Consider the following 23927-nt stretch of genomic DNA (forward strand, 5'->3'; position numbering starts at 1 on the left):
TGTAGGATTTAATTATGTTGTAGTTCAGTCTATGTGCATTAAAATGAGAGGCACATGATTTGTTGTCCGATGTAATATTCAAAGGCAGAATGTTTTAATAAATGCCCCGGATGGTTCAAATTTAGAACTTGTCATTTTCATATATACAGTGTATGTGATCATAAGTTAATATATTGTTCTTTTTTTTTTGTATTTACAGTGATTGCTGTTATTCGGACGAGTCTTGGGATCTGTACATATCGATATATATTTTGCAGCTAACATTTTGTTTTTGTTCAATTTCTTATTTAATATGATTTTTTTTATTAGGTAAATAGATTCAGCTACATTTTTAGATCAAATAAGAAGGATAGCTTTAACATGTTTCTGGAAATGAAGGACCGCAGACCTAGAGGAGCAGCAGCAGCATATGAACTGAACGCTCTACAGACTGCCCAGAGAATGCTGCTGCTACTGTCCCCAATGGGAGATTTAATACACAGGTGGCTGACCACCGTGTGTTTGCTTTGTGCTTCGCGGTACAACGCATTTCAGCATTGGCCTCAAAGGTTGTGCCTCAGAAGGAAGAATGAGACTGCCTAACAAACCTCCCTCCAGACACCGGCAGAAGGAACGCTGGTTCCAACATGGCCTTATATTACTACAAAAGTGGAAGAACGCATCAGCAAATCAAGAAACCTGGATCAGTAGGGATTTAGGTCAAATGTGTAAAAAAAAAAAAAAAAAAAATATTCGACAGGGAAGCCAGACCAGGCTACTGTGGGACCCCTTTACAGATATCATTGGATCACGTGACTTGTATTCACTTGTACTGAATGAACATGTTAAAATGATGAGTACACTGATGGTTGTAAATAGCATGTTTATAATACAAATATTAGAAATGCTAAGTATAATTGGTTTATTATGGCAAGCCAACTGGTCTTTTAACAGCGCTTCAACTTTGAAAAGGTTGTACTTCAGCCAAAACTCAATTTTAGATGTCTGCAAATACACAAGTAAATAAAGTTGATTTAATCTAAATACTGTTAAAAGATCACTTGGCTTTCCATAATGTTTTCAGTAAATCTCTTACTTAAAATACCCTTTGAGTAAAAGAACACTGTTTAAAACTTCGCTTCTTTTTTGTGCATAATCCAAGCCCACCCACATGGTGCATGCACACACTAATTTCCCTCACAATTACAGTTTAGTCAGTTACCTTATGTACATGGGGCAGAAGGAATCCAAAAGAAACTCAAACACAAGGATTAAAACCACAGCGGGGCAGAAGGGGTCTTAGTCTAATATTTCTAAACACGACCCAGGCAGAGTAATAACCGAACACATTAGAATCTCCGCCATGTATGCCTCCACCACGTCACAGTCCAATGAAATCCAGCCGTTGCCTAACCACAGACACTCTGCTCCAATAAAAAGGAAATCTAAAACACATCGGCAGTTGTCATTACCAACATGCAGAGAATTACAATGTTGCACTAAGGCACTTCATTTAAACTTCAGTATGTTGAAACTTAAAGAATATGGCCTACAAAAAAATAAATAAATAAAAATTACTAATTGCAACATTTACAAAAATGTTAATTTACCATTAGCATTAACAAAGCAAAAACAATCCACACAAATAGTACAAACAAAATGGTTTATTTCTAACAATTTGCCATTAACACTTACTAGGAGTAAGATTCTAGCAGGGCTGTTGCACCCTCTTGCAAGTCAATTTTTGCAGATGTCAAGCTTAAACTTTTCACTAATCAAAGCCATTTAAATACAGGTCAACTCAAATTAAAACTTAAGCCAAAAATAGAAATGCAGGTCACGCTTATCCAGCAGCCAAAATGCAGACATTTACTGGACAACCTTACAATGAACATCCCATTCGATATTTTTTTAAATCCCTTTTACATTACAATGCCCAGCCTTACTCTGGAGCAGATCAGCAGCCATGCACCTTGCAGCTACAGGGAAAGGAAAAGGAAACCTGGAAACACTGGAAAAAAATTACTCAAAATTGTTTTATTTCAAAAGCTCAGACAGCTCCCAATTTGCCATGTGCTGTAAATTTTGAAGACATGTAAAATACAACCATACAATACATTATTCAAAAAGGTACCAAAAAGTACAGTAAAAATAAACACTTCCATCGCTGGAAATGTGGACCAAAATTAAAAAAAAAAAAAAAAAAAAAAAAAAAAGTTGAAAAAAAGTGACAACGCTTCCCCCCCAGTCATCCGTCCTGTACATATGAAGCATGAGTCCGGTGCGTAAGAATCAGGTCCCCCATATACTGCTGCTGCCTCCACTCCCGCTGCTCAACTCTCCCCAGGCCTCAAGTCACTTCAGTCCTTAAAAATCGCAGAAGAGTTACATTAATTTCAATAAATGAAGGCACCAAGTTTAAACAAATCTGTGCATACTGACTGGGCTTACGCTTGAGCCCTGAAAGCCTTATAAAATCCCACTACTGCGACGTCTAAACTCAACTCGACAAAAAATAAAAATCTATACGTGAACACTACATAACCCAGGTATAGCGAGCCCCATCGCCTGACTAGTCCAAACCCCGAGACGAAGAGCCATACCTCGCTAGACGTGATCAGTACGGCTTGTAGCTACTCTGGTGGCCTCCACGTCTTGGCGTTTTCCCATAGCTTGTATTGCCCTGGTCTGGAGAACGACAGAACTGAGGCTTACTGTACCATGCCACGCTAACGAAAAAGCTCATAAACACGCATTAGACTCCCAAATACTCACTGTAGTCATAGTTGCCGTAACCATAGTAACCAGATGAATAATCATAGTTGCCATAGGCCCCGTAGCCTCCATAGTTTTGCTGGCCATAACCATAGCCACCCTGGTTCCAGTAGTTGCTGTAACCCTGGTTCCAGTTCTGATTTTGGCCTAAAAACAAGCAGCCGTAACATAAGCCAAACTCCAGAGATCGCAAACCGTATATGCTGTACGATTATTAAAAAGTACTTACCACCACGCCCCCGCCCTCTGCCGCCATACCCTCCCCTGCCACCAAACTGCTGCTGCTGGTACACCTCTTTAGGCTGAGCAATTTTTACCTCACACTGGAAATAAAAACGGTTAAGATGCAATAAGAAGTCACCAAGAGTTTGAGAAAAAAACAAAAAAAATTAGATTTACTCTAAAACCTGAAAAATTACACGTCTGAGGCATATAACAAAAAAAAAAAAAAAAATAGTTTATACATTTACACATATGGGTGAGTTTGCATGCTGGCATTTGTCTGCGATACAGTTGCCAAAAGAATCTCAATGTATTTGTTAGTAGTAAAATAAAATATTTAAAATGTGTACATACAAGGTCTTCCTTGCCATCCGTTACCTTGCTTCCACTAACATTGTGATACTTCTTCTCTAACACTTTCTTAACAGAACTCTCTTCTTTATATGTAATGAACACAAAACCTCTCCTTTTCTCTGACTTGGGGTCCATTGGAAGCTCTACTGTGTCAATCTGGAGACAGAAAACAAAGAAATCTATGATTTCAGCTCCAATAAGGTCAACCAACACACACATGTCCAGTCCAGAACACAAACCTCTCCAAAGGCCCCAAAGTACTCCCGGATAGTTTCCTCCTCGGTCTCAGGGTTAAGGCCACCAACAAATATCTTCTTGACTGGCTCTTTCTTCATGGCCATGGCTTTTTTGGGATCGATCTGCCGCCCATCTAGTCTGTGTTCCTTTTGGGCCAATACCTTTAACAAACCAATATCTTTTGGTGCCAGTTCAAGACCAAACAGAAACGTTATCAGCAATCTGAAGCCATACCTTCTCCACACTAGCAGCATCTTTGAAGAGGATGAATCCGAACCCACGAGAGCGTCCTGTGTTTGAGTCCATTTTGATGGTGCAATCAGTCACCTCTCCAAACTTGGAGAAATAATCCTTGAGATCTTTCCTACTTGTGTCCCAACTAAGTCCACCAACAAACATCTTGCTGAAAACGAGAGAAGACAACAACGTATGGCTTCAATGGCGCCGCACTGGGTTCAGATTATTGCAACGATCTACACACAAGATCCCAGCGTCGTTCGGGGGCCACTGAGACGCAGGACAGCTCTGACGCACGCTCGAAAGCGCGAGCAGGCAACAGGCTGTCACCGAACTACTTCACCGAAATCGGGCTACTAGCACTCATTTACAGTAACTGCCCGGTTTAAAACGAGGCAGCAAGAGCCCATCCCCCCATGCAGCACATGGCGCCAACAAAGACAGCGGCCAACAAAAGACCGATCTGTAGCCGCTAGCCAAGACGCCGCGAAGCCTCACCCCGCATCCTCCTCGCACTTGCTGGCGTCGATCTGTCCCCCTTCCGAACCGCCGTTCTGAGAGTCCGGCTCCAGGTCGTCCTGGAGCGCCGCACCTTGCTCCTGCTCGGGATCCTGCTCCGGCTCCTCTGTGCCCGGCTGCTCCGCAGTCTCGGCCCCGTTGAGGTCCTCGCCTTCGTTCCCGTTTTCGGAGGTCTCCATGAACTGCTGCTCGGCCTCGGACATCATGAGCTCCTTCGACCGCCTGACAAAACGCAGTTACGATTAAAAGTAGCAGCACCTACTCGTGACGGCCGTTACATAACCCGGCGAGCTTCCTGTGCTAGGCTAACCGCTAGCAATAGCCACTCGGCTAGCGGTCCATTCATTAACAGCGGATCGAAGATGCTACACTTTGTCGGAGACTCGCGAACGCGCCTACAACCAAAACGACGCTTTATTAAAGCGTGGTCCGAACACATAAGCATTCGTTGCATGAACGGGTCAACATTTTAAATGTTTAAGCATCGATTCTCTCTGGTTAGCCAAGCTTCTCGGCTAAGGCTAACCGATTACCTAACCCGAAATATCATCCGGTATAAAAATCGCAGGGAACACGAGAAGATTTAGTACACGTGTTTGACGCGTACACGGTAAAGGGAAATAAACGAGTTTTCTTCTAAAGAGACGAAACAAAACAAAACAAAACAAAAACTCTTACGGTGTGAACTAACGGCACCGGACGCTGCTCGTCAAGATGGTCTCTCGATTACAGCGCCAACTCGCGGCGGAATATATACGACCGGATGAGCGCGCTCCATGAACAACGCACGTCCCGATTCGCCGCCCGGGGGCGCCGCGAGTACTAAGGCAGTCTCCGATTGGCCGCCTGGAGGAAACGTCCCCGCCCGTCCTTCCGCCGCGGGTCTTGGCGAGGTGGAACACACGGTGCATTTGTTGCGCGAACCCAACGAGTCCACTGTCGCGTTTTATACAATTCGTTACGTTTGTAATATATCGCATGTAAAAAAAAATTAAAAAAATCTTATAAATTCATAAGTCAGCGAACTTGCTACTTACATCTGCACGAAAGTCAGCATTAAGTATAAATACATTTAAACAAGTTGTTTTGAGCCAGTTCGTCATTGCACACTTCATTTTTTTTATTAAATTCAACTATTCTGATTTTATGCATTTCATTTGAGCGGGATTCACTATGACTCCACGTGTATGGTTATATTTCAAAGTGCTTTCACAGCGGCTTGTTGCATCTGAAGAGTAAATTTGGTTTTATTCAAATTAACAACACAAAATACGCAGTAAAGTTTATGAACTTCTTTATTTAATTTTTTTCCAAAGTTTCTGCATCATGGTTGCTTTCCCAAGAACAATGAAACTGTCTTTATCGGGTTCCGATGGTAACCTGCCACACTCTGATCAAGTTGTCGGTGTAACCAGCAAATAAAGTCTGAGAAAAATAAAAGGAGAAGGCATCAGAAATCAGTCAAGGTTTCATTTAAAAATGCAAGCTGTGAAGGTGTCAAACTGGATTCCAGCACATAACGCATCTTTCTATTTCTATAAATGATCGTTTTAAGATCACCTCGTCATGATGCAGCCGGCTGCATATTCTGACAGCAGTTAACACAGCTTACCTGACCATCAGCGGACCATGCCAGGGAAGTGCACTGCGGTGGCTCCGCCTTGCTGTTAGTGCTGATAACTTCCTGTCTCAGTTCATCCACGATGATCTTTCCCTCCAGATCCTGTTAACAATTAAACAAAGTAAAGTGGTTGCCATTGTGAAGCACAGCACACAGTGAAATGTGTCCCCTGCTTTTAACCAATCACCCTTGGTAAGCAGTGTGTGGGGACGGTGCTTTGCTCGGTGACACCTACCCAGATCTTGATGCTGGGTCCAGTAGCAGCGCAGAGCCAGTACCGGTTGGGGCTGAAGCACAGCGCATTAATGGTGTCCCCGCTATCCAGGGTGTAAAGATGCTTCCCCTCATTCAGGTCCCAAAGCATGGCCTGGCCATCCTGAGAAAAGGAAAGCAAATAAAACTCATTTTCTGAAGTTCTGAAATACATTCCACAAAAAAACATCTGATTCTGACCTTGCAACCAAATATGTTTAATTTAATAAAATAAATCCAAACATGGCCTGGCCTTACCTTTCCACCAGAGGCACAGAGAGAGCCATCAGGAGAAACGGTCACAGTGTTCAGGAAGCCAGTGTGACCAATGTGATTGGTCTTCAGCTTGCAGTTGGCCAGATTCCACACCTGACCGGAAGAGAGAACAGGAATGAGAGTTAGAAGCAAAGTACTAAATCACTAATATGGGACTATGGAGTATGACCCTGTCCTTACCTTCACCATCTTGTCCCAGCCACAGGACACGATGATGGGGTTGCTGCTGTTGGGGGAGAAGCGCACGCATGACACCCATTCAGAGTGACTCTCGTCCTGATGGCGGATAAACAGAAAACGCAATAAAAAAAAAAAAACACGCAGACCCATGTACATGCAGACTGGTCCTGCAGGACAACCATCTTTCTAGTCAGTGTAAAAGGCCTTTCCAAAGAATTTACAGACATCTGCCAGTCAACGTATTTTGAAGTTGTGAAAGTGGAGTGATTGTCATTGTGAAACACTGCACTGTGTCCGGGGAGCAGTGTGTGGGGACAGTGCTTTGCTCAGTGGCACCTTGGCAGTTCGGGATTGGAACAGGCAACCTTCTGATAAGGGGTTATTTTCCTTACCTACTAGGCCTCCACGTCAAGAGACTTCATTTGGAACACAAGTCTCCAGCTGTTTCTTACCAACTCTAAGTTAAGGAAGCGGTTTAAAGAAGGTTGCCGGTTCAAATCCCGAGCCGCCAAGGTGCCACTGAGCAAAGCACCGTCCCCACACACTGCTCCCCAGGTGCCAGTCATGACTGCCCACTGCTCACTAAGGGTAATGGTTAAAAGCAGGGGACACAGACAACTTTTTTAAAGCTAAACGGTCATAAAAATGCAATGAAATATGGCAGTACATATTTAACCATGGCCCTTCTATACTTCACTGTAAATGCACATTCCTAACAGGCCCAGGGCACGGAAGGAAACCTCTCCTTTACTCTCTCACCTGAACGGTGTACTTGCAAACGCCCAGGGTGTTCCACAGCTTAATAGTCTTGTCCCGGGAGCCTGACACGATCTGGCGGTTGTCCGCTGAGAAAGCCACACTCAGGACATCCTTGGTGTGCCCAACAAAGCGGCGAGTGGTGGTGCCACTGGGAGACATTTCCAGTATATGGTCAAATTCATCGTTCATTCGTGACTTCAGTGCCTGCAGCTACTGGATTGTAAAAACTAGGTTGGAGGCCTACTCACGTGGTGAGATCCCACAGGCGAAGGGTGCCGTCCCAGGAGCCAGACAGAGCAAACTGGCCATCTGAGGAAATGACCACATCGCTCACAAAGTGGGAGTGTCCGCGCAGCGCCCGCTGGGGAACCCCGTAGTTAGTCTCATCCCGGGTCAGCTTCCACATGATTATGGTTTTATCTGGAACAAACCACATCTCAATACTTCAAACCAAATGACAGAATTCATTACATCTCGACAACTTCAAATGAAAAAAAAATAAGAAATAGCTGAATTTACAAGTACTGTGTAAGTGCTTTGAGATGACCGAAGTCTTATGAAAATTGCCTTCACTTCCACCCAGAGTTTCATACACATGAGTGAACATTATAAACTTTGATTGGATAATAACCAAAGATATTGTCACAATACATAGATATTTGTATGTAGTTGTCCCATTGCTTGCACTTTATCTTGATTATTTTCTTGCATTTCTTTTATTATTATTATATGCACATCAAACACAGAGCGGGTCAGGACGTGCTGATCTGGTGTAACTATGAAAAGGATGAACAGAAATCTTGAACCTGCCGCACTGCAGCCTTTACGAGAGACGATGGCTTTTTGATTAGTCGGAAACAGCACATGCTCTAGAAAAGCCAACCGTTTCACAATAGTTCGTAAATGCCGGTTTTATTTGAAAAGTATGTATCTATTGAAGCCGCACAGGCCCAGCATTAAACTGAAGCAGACATCACCGCGCCGCGCCGGGTTACCTCTGGACCCGGACAGGATCATGTCGGGGAACTGAGGGGTGGTGGCGATCTGGGTCACCCAACCGCTGTGGCCCTTCAGGGTGCCGCGCACCGTCATCTGTTCGGTCATTTTGGTGAGCCTGAAACGAGCCTTTAGAGGATGATGGCTATGGATTGATGTGGCGGACTTTCAGGCCACTGACTCCACCATTGATAAACAGGAAAAGGAAGGGGCTTCACCCGGAAGCTAAATGTAGGGACTCGTGGCGTCGCGGTGCACACTGGGTAATGAAGTACCAAAAAAATAAAACATTCCGAAAATTTTCAAAAAGTAAACGATAACGTTTGTGCCAGTTGAACAGCACATTTTAAAAGCCTAAACCAAATAGTATAGCAAATCAAGTCAATACATTACCCTGCAAACTGAGAAAGTGAAACCCATTTACTTAAAATTGACCTATTTTGCAAATGTAACGCAATGTTTAGTATGGTACTTTAATTTCAATCATTTTGTCAAAGTCATCTCAACACTATACATAACTAACACAAGGTAAATGTGTGCTTCCTGCAGCGTATCTTGTACGCTGTGGACTTTTTGATCTCTTGATAGAAAAGCACAATGGATATGCAATGCTTGTTGTTATACAATTTATTCTAAATATCAGTTTAAATTGAACACTTATAAAGATTTGTAACTCATTTGTTTACATTTTTGTTTTGGCCATCAATTAAAACATACATACTATATGCTTATATCTGCTGTTTTTAATGGTGCAATATTGTTTCACTTAGCATTGGATCAAAAGGAAAACAATCGGCAGCACCAACCAAGTATTTGAAAATGTTTACTGTGGCAAAATCCATGCTTTCTCCTATATGTAATTTCATAACATGCCATAAGTTTATAGCATGCACTACAAGACATGAGAGTTAGTGAGAAAAACATTAATGATTTTTTTATCCAGCTACAACTCACTAAGATCAAGATTATATAAAAATGTGTTTTGCATGCAGTCAGAGGTTCTAGTGCTCACAGAGAGAAGCTGCATAGCCATCAGTTCTTCACAGGCATGGAACAGTTGAAGTGAAGTGATTGTGAAACACTGCAGCACAGCACACGGTGACACATTAAAATGTGTCCTCTGTTTTTAACCACAGGGCCGCTTCCTTAACCGCTAGGCCACCACTGCTCCACAAATTCAAGTCTGTCATTGCACTCCTGCATCTACACACACACACAAGCAACATATAAAAATGTGGAGTTATGTACTTAACAAAAAAGGTGAAATATCTGAAAACATGTTTTATATTCTAGTTTCTTCAAAATAGCCACCCTGATTACTGCTTTGCACACTCTTGCCATTCTCTCGATGAGCTTCAAGAGGTCGTCACCTGAAATGGTTTTCCAACAGTCTTGAAGGAGTTCCCAGAGGTGTTTAGCACTTGTTGGCCCCTTTGCCTTCACTCTGAGGTCCAGCTCACCCCAAACTATCTCGATTGGGTTCAGGTCCGGTGACTGTGGAGGCCAGGTCTCCACTTTTTGTTAAGTACATAACTCCACATGTGTTCATTCATAGTTTTGATGCCTTCAGTGAGAATCTACCAACGTAAATGGTCATGGAAATAAAGAAAACACAGAAGAGAAGGTGTGTACGTTTGCCCTGTACTGTATATGCACACTCTATAAGTAGTAGGGAACTGTGTTCTGTATATTCGCCAATAGGTGGTGACAGAGGCCGCAATGATTAATGTTCTCTGTGTGAAGTGATTGTCATTTACATTTACAGCATTTATCAAACGTCCTTATCCAGAGCGACTTACAATCAGTAGTTACAGGGACAGTCCCCCTGGAGCAACTTAGGGTTAAGTGTCTTGCTCAGGGACACAATGGTAGTAAGTGGGATTTGAACCTGTGTTACCCACTAGGCTACCATGGTGAAGCTCAGCACATGGTGACACAACAAAATGTGTCCTCTGCTTTTAACCATCACTCTTGTTGAGAAGTGGGCAGGGGAGCAGTGTGATATAAGCACAGTGGTGGTTCGTCATTCAAACTTAATCACAATGACAATCACTTCACTTTATTGTCATCTCACTATATACCAGTACACAGAGAGCTTTCGAGATTAACAGTGTGCAAAAAGACATAGTTCAAATGTAATAACACACAACACAAAAACATGACAAAAGACATTGTGCACTGACCCATAAAATAGTGCAGGTCGAGACAAACTAGAAAAACCAGGCAGACAAGTAGCAGCTCTCAAAAGTGAAAGTGAAACGTTTTAAACTCTATTTAAACCCCCATCTGGGAGGAAGCACCTCAGACATTTGCAGTGGTTCAAGGATTCAAGGTACGTTTTACTTCTAGTTCTCTACATGAGGGCAGAACAAAACACTTTAAAATGCATGCGGAATTATGACTCATAATACACCTATATACACATGGATAATATGCATTTAAATATTTACATAATTTGAGATTACTGCAAATTTTTTATATTCATTATGTGAAACAGGTGTTACACAATATACTGTGACCGTTGTATCTTGTGACCCTTTGGGGCGCCGTTTTGGTGTATTTATCGCGTTTTATGGTGCTTTTATGATGCTTTTTCTATTTTTAAATGTTTTCGGACTGAATTATAAATAATATCAAACCTATCAAAAATGAAAGTGAAACTATTTAAACAACCATAATTTGGACTACAAACTTTTGCTCCAGAGGGGGACTGTCCATGTAACTACTGATTGTAAGTCGCTCTGGATAAGGGTGTCTGATAAATGCTGTAAATGTAAATGTGTTCCCTCTTAGATCCATGGGTGGCTCACATTCCAAACGTTCTCCCTCTCCTCCTGCCCCTCCCACTCCATCACCCTGTAAGAACTTTTTTTATACATGCAAAAAAAAAAAGATAATTGCATAATAATATTATAATATTGTAAAAATTTCACTTGCTGGACAGATTACTGACAGATGTGTTTTTTACAGTCTATGACCATGAATGGAGGAGCATGACCTGGAGGTAAAATATATCTTCTAACATTAATACTACATGTAAAGAGAATGCAGTGCCCAACATCATATGTGTACTGATATGGCTAATGGTAAAACAGTTTATTTCTTATTAATGTGTTAATATGGGAAGTGTTTGTGAATCAGAGCCTCATGTTTTTTGCACAGTCGTGAATATAAGTGTGCACCTAATGCACCCATGGGCAAAATAAACTTTTATTTCTTGCAAACCCTTTATTTCTTGCAGTATGGAATCTAAAAGTGATATGGAGACAAAGCTCCGAGAGTTTTGTTTGACTGAACAAGATGTCGGCCAACTTCGCATCGTCCTGTTTGGACCAGTTGGAGCTGGAAAGTCCAGCTTCATTAACTCCGTCAATAACGCCTTCCTTGGAAGAGTCACCAGTAAAGCTCTAGTAGCCTCGGGTGCAGGCACAAGCTTCACAACCACAGTGAGTTCGGAACTAATAACTGCAATATAGGAACACAGAGGGTTTGCGTCCATCGGTGTTAAAAGGTGTATTTTATGCTTGCACAGATTATTAAACACTTATGAACTGTACATGGATTACATTAATACATGTTGGCTCATAATGTCATTTTTTAGTATAAAACCCATAAAATTGGACATGGAAGACTTCCTTTTGTCTTTAATGACGTAATGGGTCTTGAAGAAGGGGGATCGGCAGGGATACTAAACGAGGACCTCATCAGTGGATTGGAAGGCCACATCAAGGAGAATTACAAGGTAAGATCCACCTGACAAACCACAGTCATGTAGTGTTTGACTCACAGATCCATTCGTTACCAGCTGTATCCCATTGTACATTCTGACCTACTACAGGATTACTTTATTAAAATTGAAACTCTCCAGTTAGTCCAAATGGACACCGGGATAAAACAAATACAAACAAACAAGTGTGTGTATCAAATAAAAACATCCAAACACCTTCTTTTTACTTTCCTTATGCTTTTTTCAAGTTCAACCCAATAAGTCCATTGTCTAATGGCAACTCATACTACAACCCCAGTCCTGCAATGGGTGATAAGGTTCACTGCGTGGTGAATGTCATACCTGCAGACAAAATCTCCATGGTTACCGATGAAGTCATCAATAAACTGAGGAGTGTCAGGAATAAAGCGAGTGATTTGGGTAACAGTAATCCTGTCATATATCTGTACTTTTATTAGAAACGGTGGTTACTGCACTGATGGGTTTCCTTCTGTTTTGCTGCAGGGATCCCACAAGTGGTTGTCATGACAATGATTGATAAGGCGTGTCCAGAGGTGGATCGTGATTTACAGAATATCTACCGCAGCAAGAAAATCAAACAAAAAGTTAGTCCCATGGTGCTTACTTGTCCTATCTATATAAAATTCTCATACTTTGTATATGTTGTTTGTGTGTTTCTAGATGCAGGAGTGCAGCTACAGACTTGGTGTTCCAATGAACTGTATCCTACCTGTGAAGAACTACCATGAGGAGATATCTGTGGATATGAAGATGGACCTCCTCATCCTCTCAGCTTTGACACAAATTGTACATTTTGCTGATGACTATGTAGCTTCTCTGTATGAGCGCTAGAACCTCTGACTGCATACTATGTATAACACATGCATAACTAAAAGGTTTTTAGAAATCTTTTAATAATACTGTTCATAGAAATAGCTGAATAAAAATTAATTAATGTTTGTCTCTCTAACTAAAAGCTGTCCTGTCGAGCTTTACGCCAGTGTTATGCTGCATGCCCTTTGCTTTCTTCTGTATGTTTTTGTCAAGCTATGTCTGCAGTGACATGAAAATGTCAACTACATGTGTTCATTCATAGTTTACTATATATAAAAAACTAATTTAGTTATATACAAAATTATTTTAGTTATATACAATATATGTAGGTTTTAATATTTTTTCCGCTTGAAAATGAAAACAGCATAAGAAAAGCTGTTAATTTTTCAAAAATAACCGAGAATATATTCCATGTCATTCTTACCCACATTTAATTTTGTTAAAGAAAATTCCCAATTCCAAAAAGTTTCCAAAACTTAAAATGATTGTTTCAATTGGAGAAATGTTTTAAAGGGTCAACCTTTAAAAAGAGAGAAAACGCTAAGCAACAGTGACAGGAGTAATGAAGGTGCAGCTTAACAAATGTGCAAATACTGCTGTAATAGAAAAGTAATACATATACATTATGTACAAAAGAGGTCAGTTCAGAGTGGAAAGTCCCTGAGTGGTATGAAGCCATTGCACAGTCTGGCAGTGAGGACCCGAATGCTTCTGAACCTTTTTCCAGATCCTGACTGAAAATTCTGCACCTCCAAGGTACCACTGAGCATGGTACCATTCCCACACACTGTTCCCTGGGCACCTTTCATGGCTGCCTGCTGCTCACTAAGGATTATGGGTTAGAAGACACATGTCTTTTATGTGCAGAAGACACATTTATTTATGTGCACCGTGAGCTACACTGAAGTGTATCACAATGATGATCACTTTCACTTTTTTTGTGGTGCTCCATTTCATCTGATGTAATCTGATCAGGATGTAAGAATGCACGACTGCAGCTGATGGTTTCAGTTTCAGTTTCCTGGAAACCATTATTTTCCAGGCAGTCATAGATGTAATGCTAAAGTACTACAGAGCATTTCTTACGTAGAATTAGAGACACCTCATGATCAGTAGCATTGTACGCTAGTGTTTTACAATGTTTTATGAGTTTTTTCCTGCAAAGAAGTCAAGTAAAGAAGTAGAGACGACCATGATGCCTTATTTTTGTCCTACCTGATTTTTAGGCTGTGATAACCATTATATGCTCCTAACCAGGTCTCTGGCAGTTTACCTTGGGATCATTAACACTCGTGGTGAGAATCAGCCCAGAATAATATGACAGGACAATGACCTGACGAGAGTTGGGACTACAGTCTCAAAGGTCACCATTAGTAACACACTAGGCCGTCATGGGCTAAAACCGTGCAGCATGCACAAGGTCCCCCTGCTCAAGCAAGCTCATGTCCAGGCTCATCTGAAGTGTGCCAAAGACTATCTGGATGATCCAGAAAAGACATGAAAGAAAGTCATGTGGTCATACAACTAAAATAGAAACTTTAGAATAGAAAGACTAAAATTGACCTTTTCACATGGGGGACAGGAAAGGAGAGGTAGGATGGGAGTAGGGGTGCTGTCTTCAGGTCACTGTCCTGTCATGTAGTTCTGGGCTGATTCCTCACCATTCTTGCCACAAGTGTCAATCATAAGGTAAACTGGTTAGGAGCATACAAAGGTTAAATAAAAAAGTGCAGGTCGAGACAAACTAGACAAACCAGGCAGACAAGTAGCAGCAATATTACAATATATCATTGTGTGTATGTATTTAGTATAAAGTGTGTGTGATGTATGATATGCTATGATAATAATGGCAGTAGTAGTGATATGACATGATATGATGACCATAAACCAGCAGTACAGTGTGAGCTACTGAGAGATTAAAGTGCATAGTGTAATACATCATGTAAAATGATGTCAGGGCTCTTAGTTTGTAAACTCAATATTCTATAGAAATCGAACGAGAATTGCTGGTGTCTTCCTCTTGTAAGTCGCTTTGGATCAAAGCGTCTGCTAAATAAAGTAAAGTAAAGTAAAATCGCTGAAGCGTTTATGATGAGTGGGCTGTGGGCAGGATGTGATGTCCTGAAGTCCACAATGATCTCCTTAGGCTCATCTAGGACTAACTTATTGTAAGGCACTCTGGATAAGGGCGTCTGATAAATGCTGTAAATGTAAATGTTATGGACATTCAGACACTGATTGTTATTGTGGCACCATGCAGACAGCTCTTCCACCACCTCTCTGTACGCTGACTCATCATCCTGCTTAGCAGCACAGTCATATCATCTGCAAATTTGATAATGTAGTTGGTGGTGTGTGTGGCTGTGCCGTCAGCAGATCAGGGGACTAAGCACGCATCCCTGTGATGCTCCTGTGCTCAGTCTGATGATGGAGGAGGTGTGGCCACCCATCCGATCTGGCTGGGGCCTGTCAGTCAGGAAGTCCATTTTCTCCTCCCCTTAATTTCCCCTCCCTGCAGTTGGTCTGAAGAATAAACAGCTGACTATTGATACAGCGGTTGTTTGCTTTCAGGATTTCTGTCCAGTTTAATGGGTGGAATTGTAATGTTTTTTTTTAAGTGGGCTGAATGTGTGTTTGGTATAATTTGGTGAATTGACCTGTAGTGGCTTGGTGTTGCCTGTTTTTTTTAATAATAAAAATGGTGTTCGGGAAGTCCCCAGGGTCTGCTTGGCCCTTACTCTTTCGGGAGGCCCCCAGGGTCCACGGAGATCTGCAAGGATTTGTGTGTCTTGTTGCTTTGTGTGAAAGACCCTTTGTTGTTAGCTTGTTAGCTTTATGTGCCCTTTTTGTTAACTTTTGTGCGTGTTTGAGTTATCCCTGCTTCCTTTAGGCTGTACTGATGTTGGTTAGCTGTGCTGAATCTGCTGTTTTATTGTGCCTGTTAGCTGACTATAAATAAAAGCACTGTTTGAATGCTTTGTTTGGTTGTGTTTGTAACAGGGGACTTCCTCCTCTCCACACCCTGGTCGCGTTTCTTAGACCCCTAGATTTAGGAACGTGACAACCCTCATTTCATTTGGCCAGAATGCTGTCTCAAAGATGAGAAATGTTAACAGATGAATGCTCAAAGTGCGAATTTCATGCTTATTTATTCATAAATGCCTCGGTAAAAATGTCCATATGAGGTATTGCCGCAGTTTGATAGTAAGCGTGACCTTGTAGTTTATACCGTAAGTCTTGTAAATATATGCGCAAATATATTCCCCTTTTTAGGCGCGGCCACGTTTTCAGTCAGAGCAGCTAGCTTCACCTCAGTTAGAATTATGACCTGTATCCGATTTTTTTGCGTCTAAGTGTGCAATAAAGTTTTACTATTCCTCTTCCTGTATTGAAAATGTTTTCAGATTCAATTATAAATAATATGCGTTGTCACCACCCATCCGCAGTGCGTTTCCTCTCAAAAGTGAAAGTGAAACGTTTTAAACTCTATTTAACCCCCATCTGGGAGGAAGAACCTCAGACATTCGCAGTGATTCAAGGATTCAAGGTACGTTTTACTTCTAGTTCTCTACAAGAGGGCAGAACAAAGCACTTTAAAATGCATGCGGAAGAGATAATATACCTATATACACATGTATAATAAGCATTTACATAATTTGAGATTACAGCAAATCTGCAAATTTTTTATATTCATAATGCGAAACAGGTGTTACACAATATACTGTGACCGTTGTATCTTGTGACCCTTGGGGCGCCGTTTTGGTGTATTTATCGCGTTTTATGGTGCTTTTTTATTTTTAAATGTTTTCGGCCTGAATTATAAATAATATGCGCAGTCACCACCCATCAAAAATGTGAAACTATTTAAACAACCATAATTCGGACTACAAACATTTATTTGAGAGTCCCATATTTTAACATTTCTTTTATAACTTTTGCACAGTATTCAGGAGTGATCAGAGCAACGTTTTACTGCACGCTGTATACGTGCATGACGGTGCATGTGCAAGTCAAACTGCTGCTTCCCTTTCACTTTCCATTTAGTTCCAGTTTCCTGAGGAAGAAATGTCACGTTGTTGTGTCTGTGAGTGTAAAGAGCTTTCTTCTGTCTTCTGGATGGAATTAACTCTAACAGACGACATTTAATGCCAGAAGAATATTCCCAAAATGAACATGTGTGACTGGCAACTGCTCCAGTATTGTAATCATCTTTGAGTTTGATATTTGAGTTTGATATTTGTGTTGCACTTGCAGTGTACTGGTGTTAGGGGTGGTAGCAGCCTAGTGGCTAACACACTCGCCAATGAACCAGAAGACCCAGGTTCAAATCCCACTTATTACCATTGTGTCCCTGAGCAAGACACTTAACCCTACGTTGTTCCAGGGGGGGGGGCTGTCCCTGTAACTACTGGTTGTAAGCCGCTCTGGATAAGGGCGTCTGGTAAATGCTGTAAATGTAAATGTGTTCCCTCTTAGATCCATGGGTGACTCACATTCCAAACGTTCTCCCTCTCCTCCTGCCCCTCCCACTCCATCACCCTGTAAGAACTTTTTTATACATGACAAAAACAAAGATAATTGCATAATAATATTATAATAGTTTCACTTGCTGGACAGATTACTGACAGATGTGTTTTTTACAGTCTATGACCATGAATGGAGGAGCATGACCTGGAGGTAAAATTAATCTTCTATCATTAATATTACATGTAAAGAGAATGCAGTGCCCAGCATCATATGTGTACTGATCTGGCTAATGATGTAACAGTTTTGTTCTTATTAATGCGTTAATATGGGAAGTGTTTGTGAATCAGAGCCAGGTTGTGTTTGTGAATCAGAGCCTCATGTTTTTTTGCACAGTCGTGAATACAAGTGTGCACCTAATGCACCCAAGGGCAAAATAAACTTTTATTTCTTGCAAAACCCTTTATTTCTTGCAGTATGGAATCTAAAAGTGATATGGAGACAAAGCTCCGAGAGTTTTGTTTGACTGAACAAGATGTCGGCCAACTTCGCATCGTCCTGTTTGGACCAGTTGGAGCTGGAAAGTCCAGCTTCATTAACTCCGTCAATAACGCCTTCCTTGGAAGAATCACCAGTAAAGCTCTAGTAGCCTCGGGTGCAGGCACAAGCTTCACAACCACAGTGAGTTCGGAACTAATAACTGCAATATAGGAACACAGAGGGTTTGCGTCCATCGGTGTTAAAAGGTGTATTTTATGCTTGCACAGATTATTAAACACTTATGAACTGTACATGGATTACATTAATACATGTTGGCTCATAATGTCATTTTTTAGTATAAAACCCATAAAATTGGACATGGAAGACTTCCTTTTGTCTTTAATGACGTAATGGGTCTTGAAGAAGGGGGATCGGCAGGGATACTAAACGAGGACCTCATCAGTGGATTGGAAGGCCACATCAAGGAGAATTACAAGGTAAGATCCACCTGACAAACCAGAGTCATGTAGTGTTTGACTCACAGATCCATTCGTTACCAGCTGTATCCCGTTGTACATTCTGACCTACTACAGGATTACTTTATTAAAATTGAAACCCTCCAGTTAGTCCAAATGGACACCGGGATAAAACAAATACAAACAAACAAGTGTGTGTATCAAATAAAAACATCCAAACACCTTCTTTTTACTTTCCTTATGCTTTTTTCAAGTTCAACCCAATAAGTCCATTGTCTAATGGCAACTCATACTACAACCCCAGTCCTGCAATGGGTGATAAGGTTCACTGCGTGGTGAATGTCATACCTGCAGACAAAATCTCCATGGTTACTGATGAAGTCATCAATAAACTGAGGAGTGTCAGGAATAAAGCGAGTGATTTGGGTAACAGTAATCCTGTCATATATCTGTACTTTTATTAGAAACGGTGGTTACTGCACTGATGGGTTTCCTTCTGTTTTGCTGCAGGGATCCCACAAGTGGTTGTCATGACAATGATTGATAAGGCGTGTCCAGAGGTGGATCGTGATTTACAGAATATCTACCGCAGCAAGAAAATCAAACAAAAAGTGAGTCCCTTACTACTAATGGTGCTTATTTGTCCTCTCTATATAAAATTCTAATACTTTGTATATGTTGTTTGTGTGTTTCTAGATGCAGGAGTGCAGCTACAGACTTGGTGTTCCAATGAACTGTATCCTACCTGTGAAGAACTACCATGAGGAGATATCTGTGGATATGAAGATGGACCTCCTCATCCTCTCAGCTTTGACACAAATTGTACATTTTGCTGATGACTATGTAGCTTCTCTGTATGACCGCTAGAACCTCTGACTGCATACCATGCATAATAATATTTTAATAATATTGTTCATAGAAATAGCTGAATAAAAATTCATTAATGTCTCTAATTAAAAGCTGTCCTGTGGAGCTTTACTCCAGTGTTATGCTGCATGCCCTTTGCTTTCTTCTGTATGTTTTGCTTTCTTCTGTCAAGCTGTGTCTGCAGTGACATGAAAATTTCAACTACATGTGTTCATTCATAGTTTACAATATATAAAAAACTAATTTAGTTCTATACAAAATTATTTTAGTTATATAGAATATATGTAGGTTTTAATATTTTTTTCCCTTCAAAATGAAAACAGCATAAGAAAAGCTGTTAATTTTTCAAAAATAACCGAGAATATATTCCATGTCATTCTTACCCACATTTAATTTTGTTAAAGAAAATCCCCAATTCCAAAAAGTTTCCAAAACTTAAAATGATTGTTTCAATTGAAGAAATGTTTTAAAGGGTCAACCTTTAAAAAGAGAGAAAACGCTAAGCAACAGTGACATGAGTAATGAAGGTGCAGCATAACAAATGTGCAAATACTGCTGTAATAGAAAAGTAATATACTGTATGTACAAAAGAGGGTACGGTTATTGTGTGTTTTGTCAGTTCAGAGTGGAAAGTCCCTGAGTTGTATGAAGCCATTGCACAGTCTGGCAGTGAGGACCCCCTTTTTCCAGATCCTGATAGAAAATTCTGCACCTCCAAGGTACTACTGAGCATGGTACCATTCACACACACTGTTCCCTGGGCACCTTTCATGGCTGCCTGCTGCTCACTAAGGATTAGGGGTTAGAAGACACATGTCTTTTATGTGCAGAAGACACATTTTTTTATGTGCACTGTGTGCTGCACTGCAGTGTATCACAATGATAATCACTTTCACTTTTTTTGTGGTGCTCCATTTCATCTGATTGACTGATCAGGATGTAAGAATGCACGACTGCAGCTGATGGTTTCAATTTCAGTTTCCTGGAAACATTGCATGTATAAAAAAGTACTACAGAGCATTTTTTATGTAGAATTACAGACTCCTCATGATCAGTAGCATTGTACGCTGGTGTTTTAGACAGTTTTATGAGTTTTTTCCTGCATAGAAGTCAAGTAAAGAAGTAGAGACGACCATGATGCCTGATTTTTGTCCTACCTGATTTTTGGGCTGTGATAACCATTATATGCTCCTAACTAGGTCTCTGGCAGTTTACCTTGGGATCATTGACACTTGTGGTACCAGAATAATATGACAGAACCTGCTCAATGACTTGAAGACAGCTGGGACTACAGTCTCAAAGATCACCATTTTTAACACACTAGGCCGTCATGGGCTAAAACCGTGCAGCATGCACAAGGTCCCCCTGCTCAAGCAAGCTCATGTCCAGGCTCATCTGAAGTGTGTAAAAGACTATCTGGATGATCCAGAGAAGTCATACAACTAAAACAGAAACTTTAGAATAGTAAGACTAAAATAGACCTTTGCACATGGGGGACAGGACGACTGCACCACTTTAAGGAGAGGTAGGATGAGAGCAGGGGCGCTGTCATCAGGTCACTGTCCTGTCATGTAGTTCTGGGCTGATTCCTCACCATTCTTGCCACAAGTGTCAATAATAAGATAAACTGGTTAGGAGCAACAACGGTTATCAGAGTCCCAAGTACACAAAAATAATGCATCTTGACCAGCTCTACTTCTTTATTTCTAAAAAACATTAGACAACATCAGAGTACAATGCTGCTGATCATGAGGTGTCTGCAATCCTATGCTCTGTACTACTATAACTATCTATGACTGCCTGGAAAATACTGGTTTCCAGGAAACTAAAAGTGAAACCCCAGCTGCAGTTGTGCAGTATTACATCCTGCTCAGCCAATCAGATGAAATGGAGAACAACATAAAAAAAGTGAAAGTGAAGTGATTGTCATTGTGATACACTGCAGTGAGGCCCAGCACACAATGCACATAAATAATTGTGTCCTACGCATTTAACCCATAATCCTTAGTGAGCCGTGAAAGGCGCTCAGGGAGCAGGGAGCATAATTTTCATGAAACAATGACATGCGTGTAGAGAACCGGTAAGCCGTGCGGCAGGTGCGGCAGTGGCAGACTATGATTCTGGACATAGTCAAGGATCATTCATTAGTTTACAGTTTACATTATCGCCACTTTTACTTATTTGTGTGTTTTACATTTTTCGATCATCCCTTCTGAATTATTTCTGAACAAAAGTTACTGTTGGGAACATAAAAAAACCTTTAAATTAGTCTCACTGCTGAGTAAAACTCCATGGAAAAAAATTGAGCATATATTGTAGCAGCATCTTGTGGTCAACTTTTGTAACTACAGTGAACACACATCCCAACTCCAAGGAAGTTCATCATGAGCTACAAAAACAGAAAGAGGAAAGTTCAAGGTACTGATAGAGAGAGTGCAGTGCTGATCCAGGGCCAGAGATTTCAAATTTGTTACACACATGCTTCATAGTCATCGGTAAAATGTTCAATTTGTGTCAAAGCTGTGAGGATGATGAAGATATCCAGGGATGTCTCCTTATGGTACTTATTCAGGTAGGATACAGTTTATTGGAACACCAGGTCTGTTGCTGCACTCCTGCATCTATAGAGACACACAAGCAACATATATCATTTTTGAATAAGTGAATATAAACGAGGAACACACTTTTCTCAGATGTTCTTGCTGTGGTAGAGCTTCTGTGGTAGATCATGAGCCACCACTGGAAATGCCTTTTCTTATGACTACAACTGCAGCATTAACAAAAAAAATTGAAAAAATTACAGTTGAGATGCTTGCATTATCCAATATCCAACATACAGTATCAAACAAGAGTGCAAATATACTGTATATAGCATCTTAGGCACGCTTTGCTGTGCCTTTGCTGGTCCTGACTTTAATGGTTTAAAATAGTCCAGTTCAACATTGGTAAAAACAGGACACTCAGGGAGAATTATTTACCTTTGGCAAATCTGTGATCTTCTGTTCCTTGACCTTTCCTTGATATCATCTAAAGAAGCAACATAATTCAGAAGCTATAATCCATTTCACAGCTGAGTTGGCTCTCATAATCCAATACTTTCTTCTCAGTGTGGACAGTGTATGGTTTTGTTCTCTGTGGCCAAGTTTTTGGCGAACGTGACTTAGGATCAGAGAAGATATATGTAGGTCTTTGGAGAGGATCAGTGGATGTTTACTTTCCTTCTTGCAAGAATCTCCTTGTCAAGCATCCACCAATTTGCAGAAGCTCATTATCAGAGCATTATGCACTGTCTGCTCACTGTAGATTTTCCAGATGACAGGGCAGCGAATGATTGCAACTTTGGGTTATGTATCTTGCTTAGGGACACAATGGTGGTGTCACGGCCATGCTGGCATGACGAGGCAGGTGCACGGTGAGGAGTGCAAGTATACTGATGAGGAAGGAGGGATGCAATCGCATGACATCATGAAACCGGGGTTTAATTGTGAAGCACAGGACAGGGGAGACATCCAAGATGCTGGTGAACATGGAACATAACTTCAAAGACCTGACGGCGAACAGAAACGAACAGGGCAGCTTTATACATTTGACACAGGTGAAAACGATTAGGGAACATTACACATGACAACAGTGAAACTCCGGTCCGGAGTAACCTCTTTCCGACCGGATCATGACAGGTGGAAAGTGGGGTTTGAACCTGGGTCTTTTTGTTCATAGGCGAGTGTGTCATGGCACCCTGCCTGCCACTACATGAGCAGGGGGCCGGCCGGCCGACCTGGACATGGGCGAGAACGACCTCCTCCATAAACAAAAATTGAAACTGTAAAAACGATTAGCGTAACTGAAATTCTCTCAAGCAAAAATGAAAAATAGCAAAAACGCATGTTGTCAAAATTCCAACCTTATTTTACCCTTCAACATTTCTCAATTTTGGCACAAATTTGATTCCGTACTTTTGTAGCTCATAGCAAAGAACCATAAACATTATGAATATTATAAATGTGTACAGCTGACATATTTAATCTTAGGTGTGGCACATGCTGCGTTTCAGTAAAATATGCCACAACTAAATTTTGTGAAAGGAGGTATTATATACATTTATATATTTGTATATTATAAAGCCTGCACACTCTTCTCTGTGCATTGTAAAATATTTTTTTCTGTTGCACAGAACTAGAGGCAATTTCTTGAATGCTGGAATAAGTCCCCAATGTTCTTCCACCCTGGTCATTTAAATGGGGTCGTCATGGTTTTGATGCACTTTTTAGTATAATACTTTAAAATGTAACTGTATAAACAACATCTTGGTTGCCCTGTGGAGGCTGGTGACTTGGTATATTCTTAATAATTTATGCAGAGGCTGAATCTATTTTCATTAAAGGAAGACAAAAAGTGAAACTTAATTCGTACACCAGCCATATGTCCACAATATATATGTGTATGACAAGAATTAGTTAACCCTGAGCTGTCATGTTGACTCTGATAAAGTTAATGAGACCTGCATTAACCAGTAACACCCACCCTCCCACCCTGCACAAAAAAAGAAAAACAGGGAGGATAAATGGGGGGTTGAGAACACAGCTACACCTCACCTACAATACAATACCAATACCAGCAGACAGAAGGAAGTGTAACTGAATCTGAGTGCTAAATGTTGACCCGTTCAGAGGTT

The 23927-nt window shown here is 41.0% G+C and overlaps 5 protein-coding genes across 13 annotated transcripts in view; 3 read left to right on the forward strand and 2 right to left on the reverse strand.

Moving 5' to 3' along the window:
• The window catches only part of col23a1b (collagen type XXIII alpha 1 chain b), a 64989-nt gene extending 62892 nt beyond the window's left edge, over nucleotides 1–2097 (forward strand). For all 7 annotated transcript variants that reach the window (XM_028982717.1, XM_028982721.1, XM_028982723.1 and 4 more), the window contains one exon: nucleotides 200–2097. In XM_028982717.1, coding sequence (XP_028838550.1) covers nucleotides 200–202 — 3 coding nt within the window. In that variant the 3' untranslated portion in view covers nucleotides 203–2097. The remainder of the gene's footprint in view (nucleotides 1–199) is intronic.
• On the reverse strand, nucleotides 846–5128 carry LOC114792009 (heterogeneous nuclear ribonucleoprotein A/B-like). Of its 3 annotated transcripts, none has more exons than XM_028982726.1 (9): nucleotides 5002–5128; nucleotides 4303–4545; nucleotides 3802–3970; nucleotides 3570–3728; nucleotides 3355–3486; nucleotides 2984–3077; nucleotides 2755–2901; nucleotides 2583–2667; nucleotides 1626–2345 (listed from the first exon to the last, which is right to left on the reverse strand). In XM_028982726.1, the coding sequence occupies exons 2-8, from the start codon at nucleotides 4527–4529 to the stop codon at nucleotides 2597–2599; spliced, it is 999 nt and encodes a 332-aa protein (XP_028838559.1). In that variant the 5' UTR covers nucleotides 4530–4545; nucleotides 5002–5128; the 3' UTR covers nucleotides 1626–2345; nucleotides 2583–2596. The 3 variants fall into 3 exon arrangements, with proteins under 3 accessions (XP_028838560.1, XP_028838559.1, XP_028838558.1); XM_028982725.1 differs by having other exon boundaries at nucleotides 3331–3486; XM_028982727.1 differs by lacking the exon at nucleotides 2583–2667 and having other exon boundaries at nucleotides 846–2345; nucleotides 3331–3486.
• Nucleotides 5129–5600: 472 nt separating this feature from the next.
• Nucleotides 5601–8621, reverse strand: LOC114792321 (guanine nucleotide-binding protein subunit beta-2-like 1). The gene is made up of 8 exons (XM_028983315.1): nucleotides 8407–8621; nucleotides 7660–7831; nucleotides 7412–7559; nucleotides 6653–6748; nucleotides 6455–6565; nucleotides 6180–6320; nucleotides 5936–6046; nucleotides 5601–5748 (listed from the first exon to the last, which is right to left on the reverse strand). The coding sequence occupies exons 1-8, from the start codon at nucleotides 8513–8515 to the stop codon at nucleotides 5683–5685; spliced, it is 954 nt and encodes a 317-aa protein (XP_028839148.1). The 5' UTR covers nucleotides 8516–8621; the 3' UTR covers nucleotides 5601–5682.
• Nucleotides 8622–10708: 2087 nt separating this feature from the next.
• Nucleotides 10709–13104, forward strand: LOC114792964 (interferon-induced protein 44-like). The gene is made up of 8 exons (XM_028984516.1): nucleotides 10709–10739; nucleotides 11201–11265; nucleotides 11378–11411; nucleotides 11649–11853; nucleotides 12009–12149; nucleotides 12383–12554; nucleotides 12639–12739; nucleotides 12816–13104. Exons 2-8 carry the CDS (start codon nucleotides 11205–11207, stop codon nucleotides 12984–12986), a joined length of 885 nt encoding a protein of 294 aa, XP_028840349.1. The 5' UTR covers nucleotides 10709–10739; nucleotides 11201–11204; the 3' UTR covers nucleotides 12987–13104.
• Nucleotides 13105–16424: 3320 nt separating this feature from the next.
• LOC114792945 (interferon-induced protein 44-like) lies at nucleotides 16425–19275 on the forward strand. Its single transcript, XM_028984493.1, has 8 exons — nucleotides 16425–16515; nucleotides 17445–17509; nucleotides 17612–17645; nucleotides 17909–18113; nucleotides 18269–18409; nucleotides 18643–18814; nucleotides 18899–18999; nucleotides 19085–19275. Exons 2-8 carry the CDS (start codon nucleotides 17449–17451, stop codon nucleotides 19253–19255), a joined length of 885 nt encoding a protein of 294 aa, XP_028840326.1. The 5' UTR covers nucleotides 16425–16515; nucleotides 17445–17448; the 3' UTR covers nucleotides 19256–19275.
• Nucleotides 19276–23927: the final 4652 nt, after the last annotated feature.

This window comes from Denticeps clupeoides, chromosome 6 (assembly GCF_900700375.1).
Source record: "Denticeps clupeoides chromosome 6, fDenClu1.1, whole genome shotgun sequence".
In the NCBI taxonomy this organism is placed as follows: Eukaryota; Metazoa; Chordata; class Actinopteri; order Clupeiformes; family Denticipitidae; genus Denticeps; species Denticeps clupeoides.

Excerpts from the sequence above, each read along its gene's own strand:
- LOC114792009 (XM_028982725.1), bottom strand. The coding sequence starts at position 4,529 with ATGATGTCCGAGGCCGAGCAGCAGTTCATGGAGACCTCCGAAAACGGG. Across the intron at positions 3,729-3,801 it reads ATGCTGCTAGTGTGGAGAAG|GTATTGGCCCAAAAGGAACA; the intron begins GTATGGCTTCAG and ends GGTTTGTTAAAG. Across the intron at positions 3,078-3,330 it reads CGGATGGCAAGGAAGACCTT|TGTGAGGTAAAAATTGCTCA; the intron begins GTATGTACACAT and ends TTTTATTTCCAG.
- LOC114792321 (XM_028983315.1), bottom strand. The coding sequence starts at position 8,515 with ATGACCGAACAGATGACGGTGCGCGGCACCCTGAAGGGCCACAGCGGT. Across the intron at positions 7,560-7,659 it reads CGCCTGTGGGATCTCACCAC|TGGCACCACCACTCGCCGCT; the intron begins GTGAGTAGGCCT and ends AATGTCTCCCAG. Across the intron at positions 6,321-6,454 it reads TCTGTGCCTCTGGTGGAAAG|GATGGCCAGGCCATGCTTTG; the intron begins GTAAGGCCAGGC and ends TCCTTTTCTCAG.
- LOC114792964 (XM_028984516.1), top strand. The coding sequence starts at position 11,205 with ATGGGTGGCTCACATTCCAAACGTTCTCCCTCTCCTCCTGCCCCTCCC. Across the intron at positions 11,412-11,648 it reads TGGAGGAGCATGACCTGGAG|TATGGAATCTAAAAGTGATA; the intron begins GTAAAATATATC and ends TATTTCTTGCAG. Across the intron at positions 11,854-12,008 it reads GCACAAGCTTCACAACCACA|TATAAAACCCATAAAATTGG; the intron begins GTGAGTTCGGAA and ends GTCATTTTTTAG.
- LOC114792945 (XM_028984493.1), top strand. The coding sequence starts at position 17,449 with ATGGGTGACTCACATTCCAAACGTTCTCCCTCTCCTCCTGCCCCTCCC. Across the intron at positions 18,114-18,268 it reads GCACAAGCTTCACAACCACA|TATAAAACCCATAAAATTGG; the intron begins GTGAGTTCGGAA and ends GTCATTTTTTAG. Across the intron at positions 19,000-19,084 it reads GCAAGAAAATCAAACAAAAA|ATGCAGGAGTGCAGCTACAG; the intron begins GTGAGTCCCTTA and ends GTGTGTTTCTAG.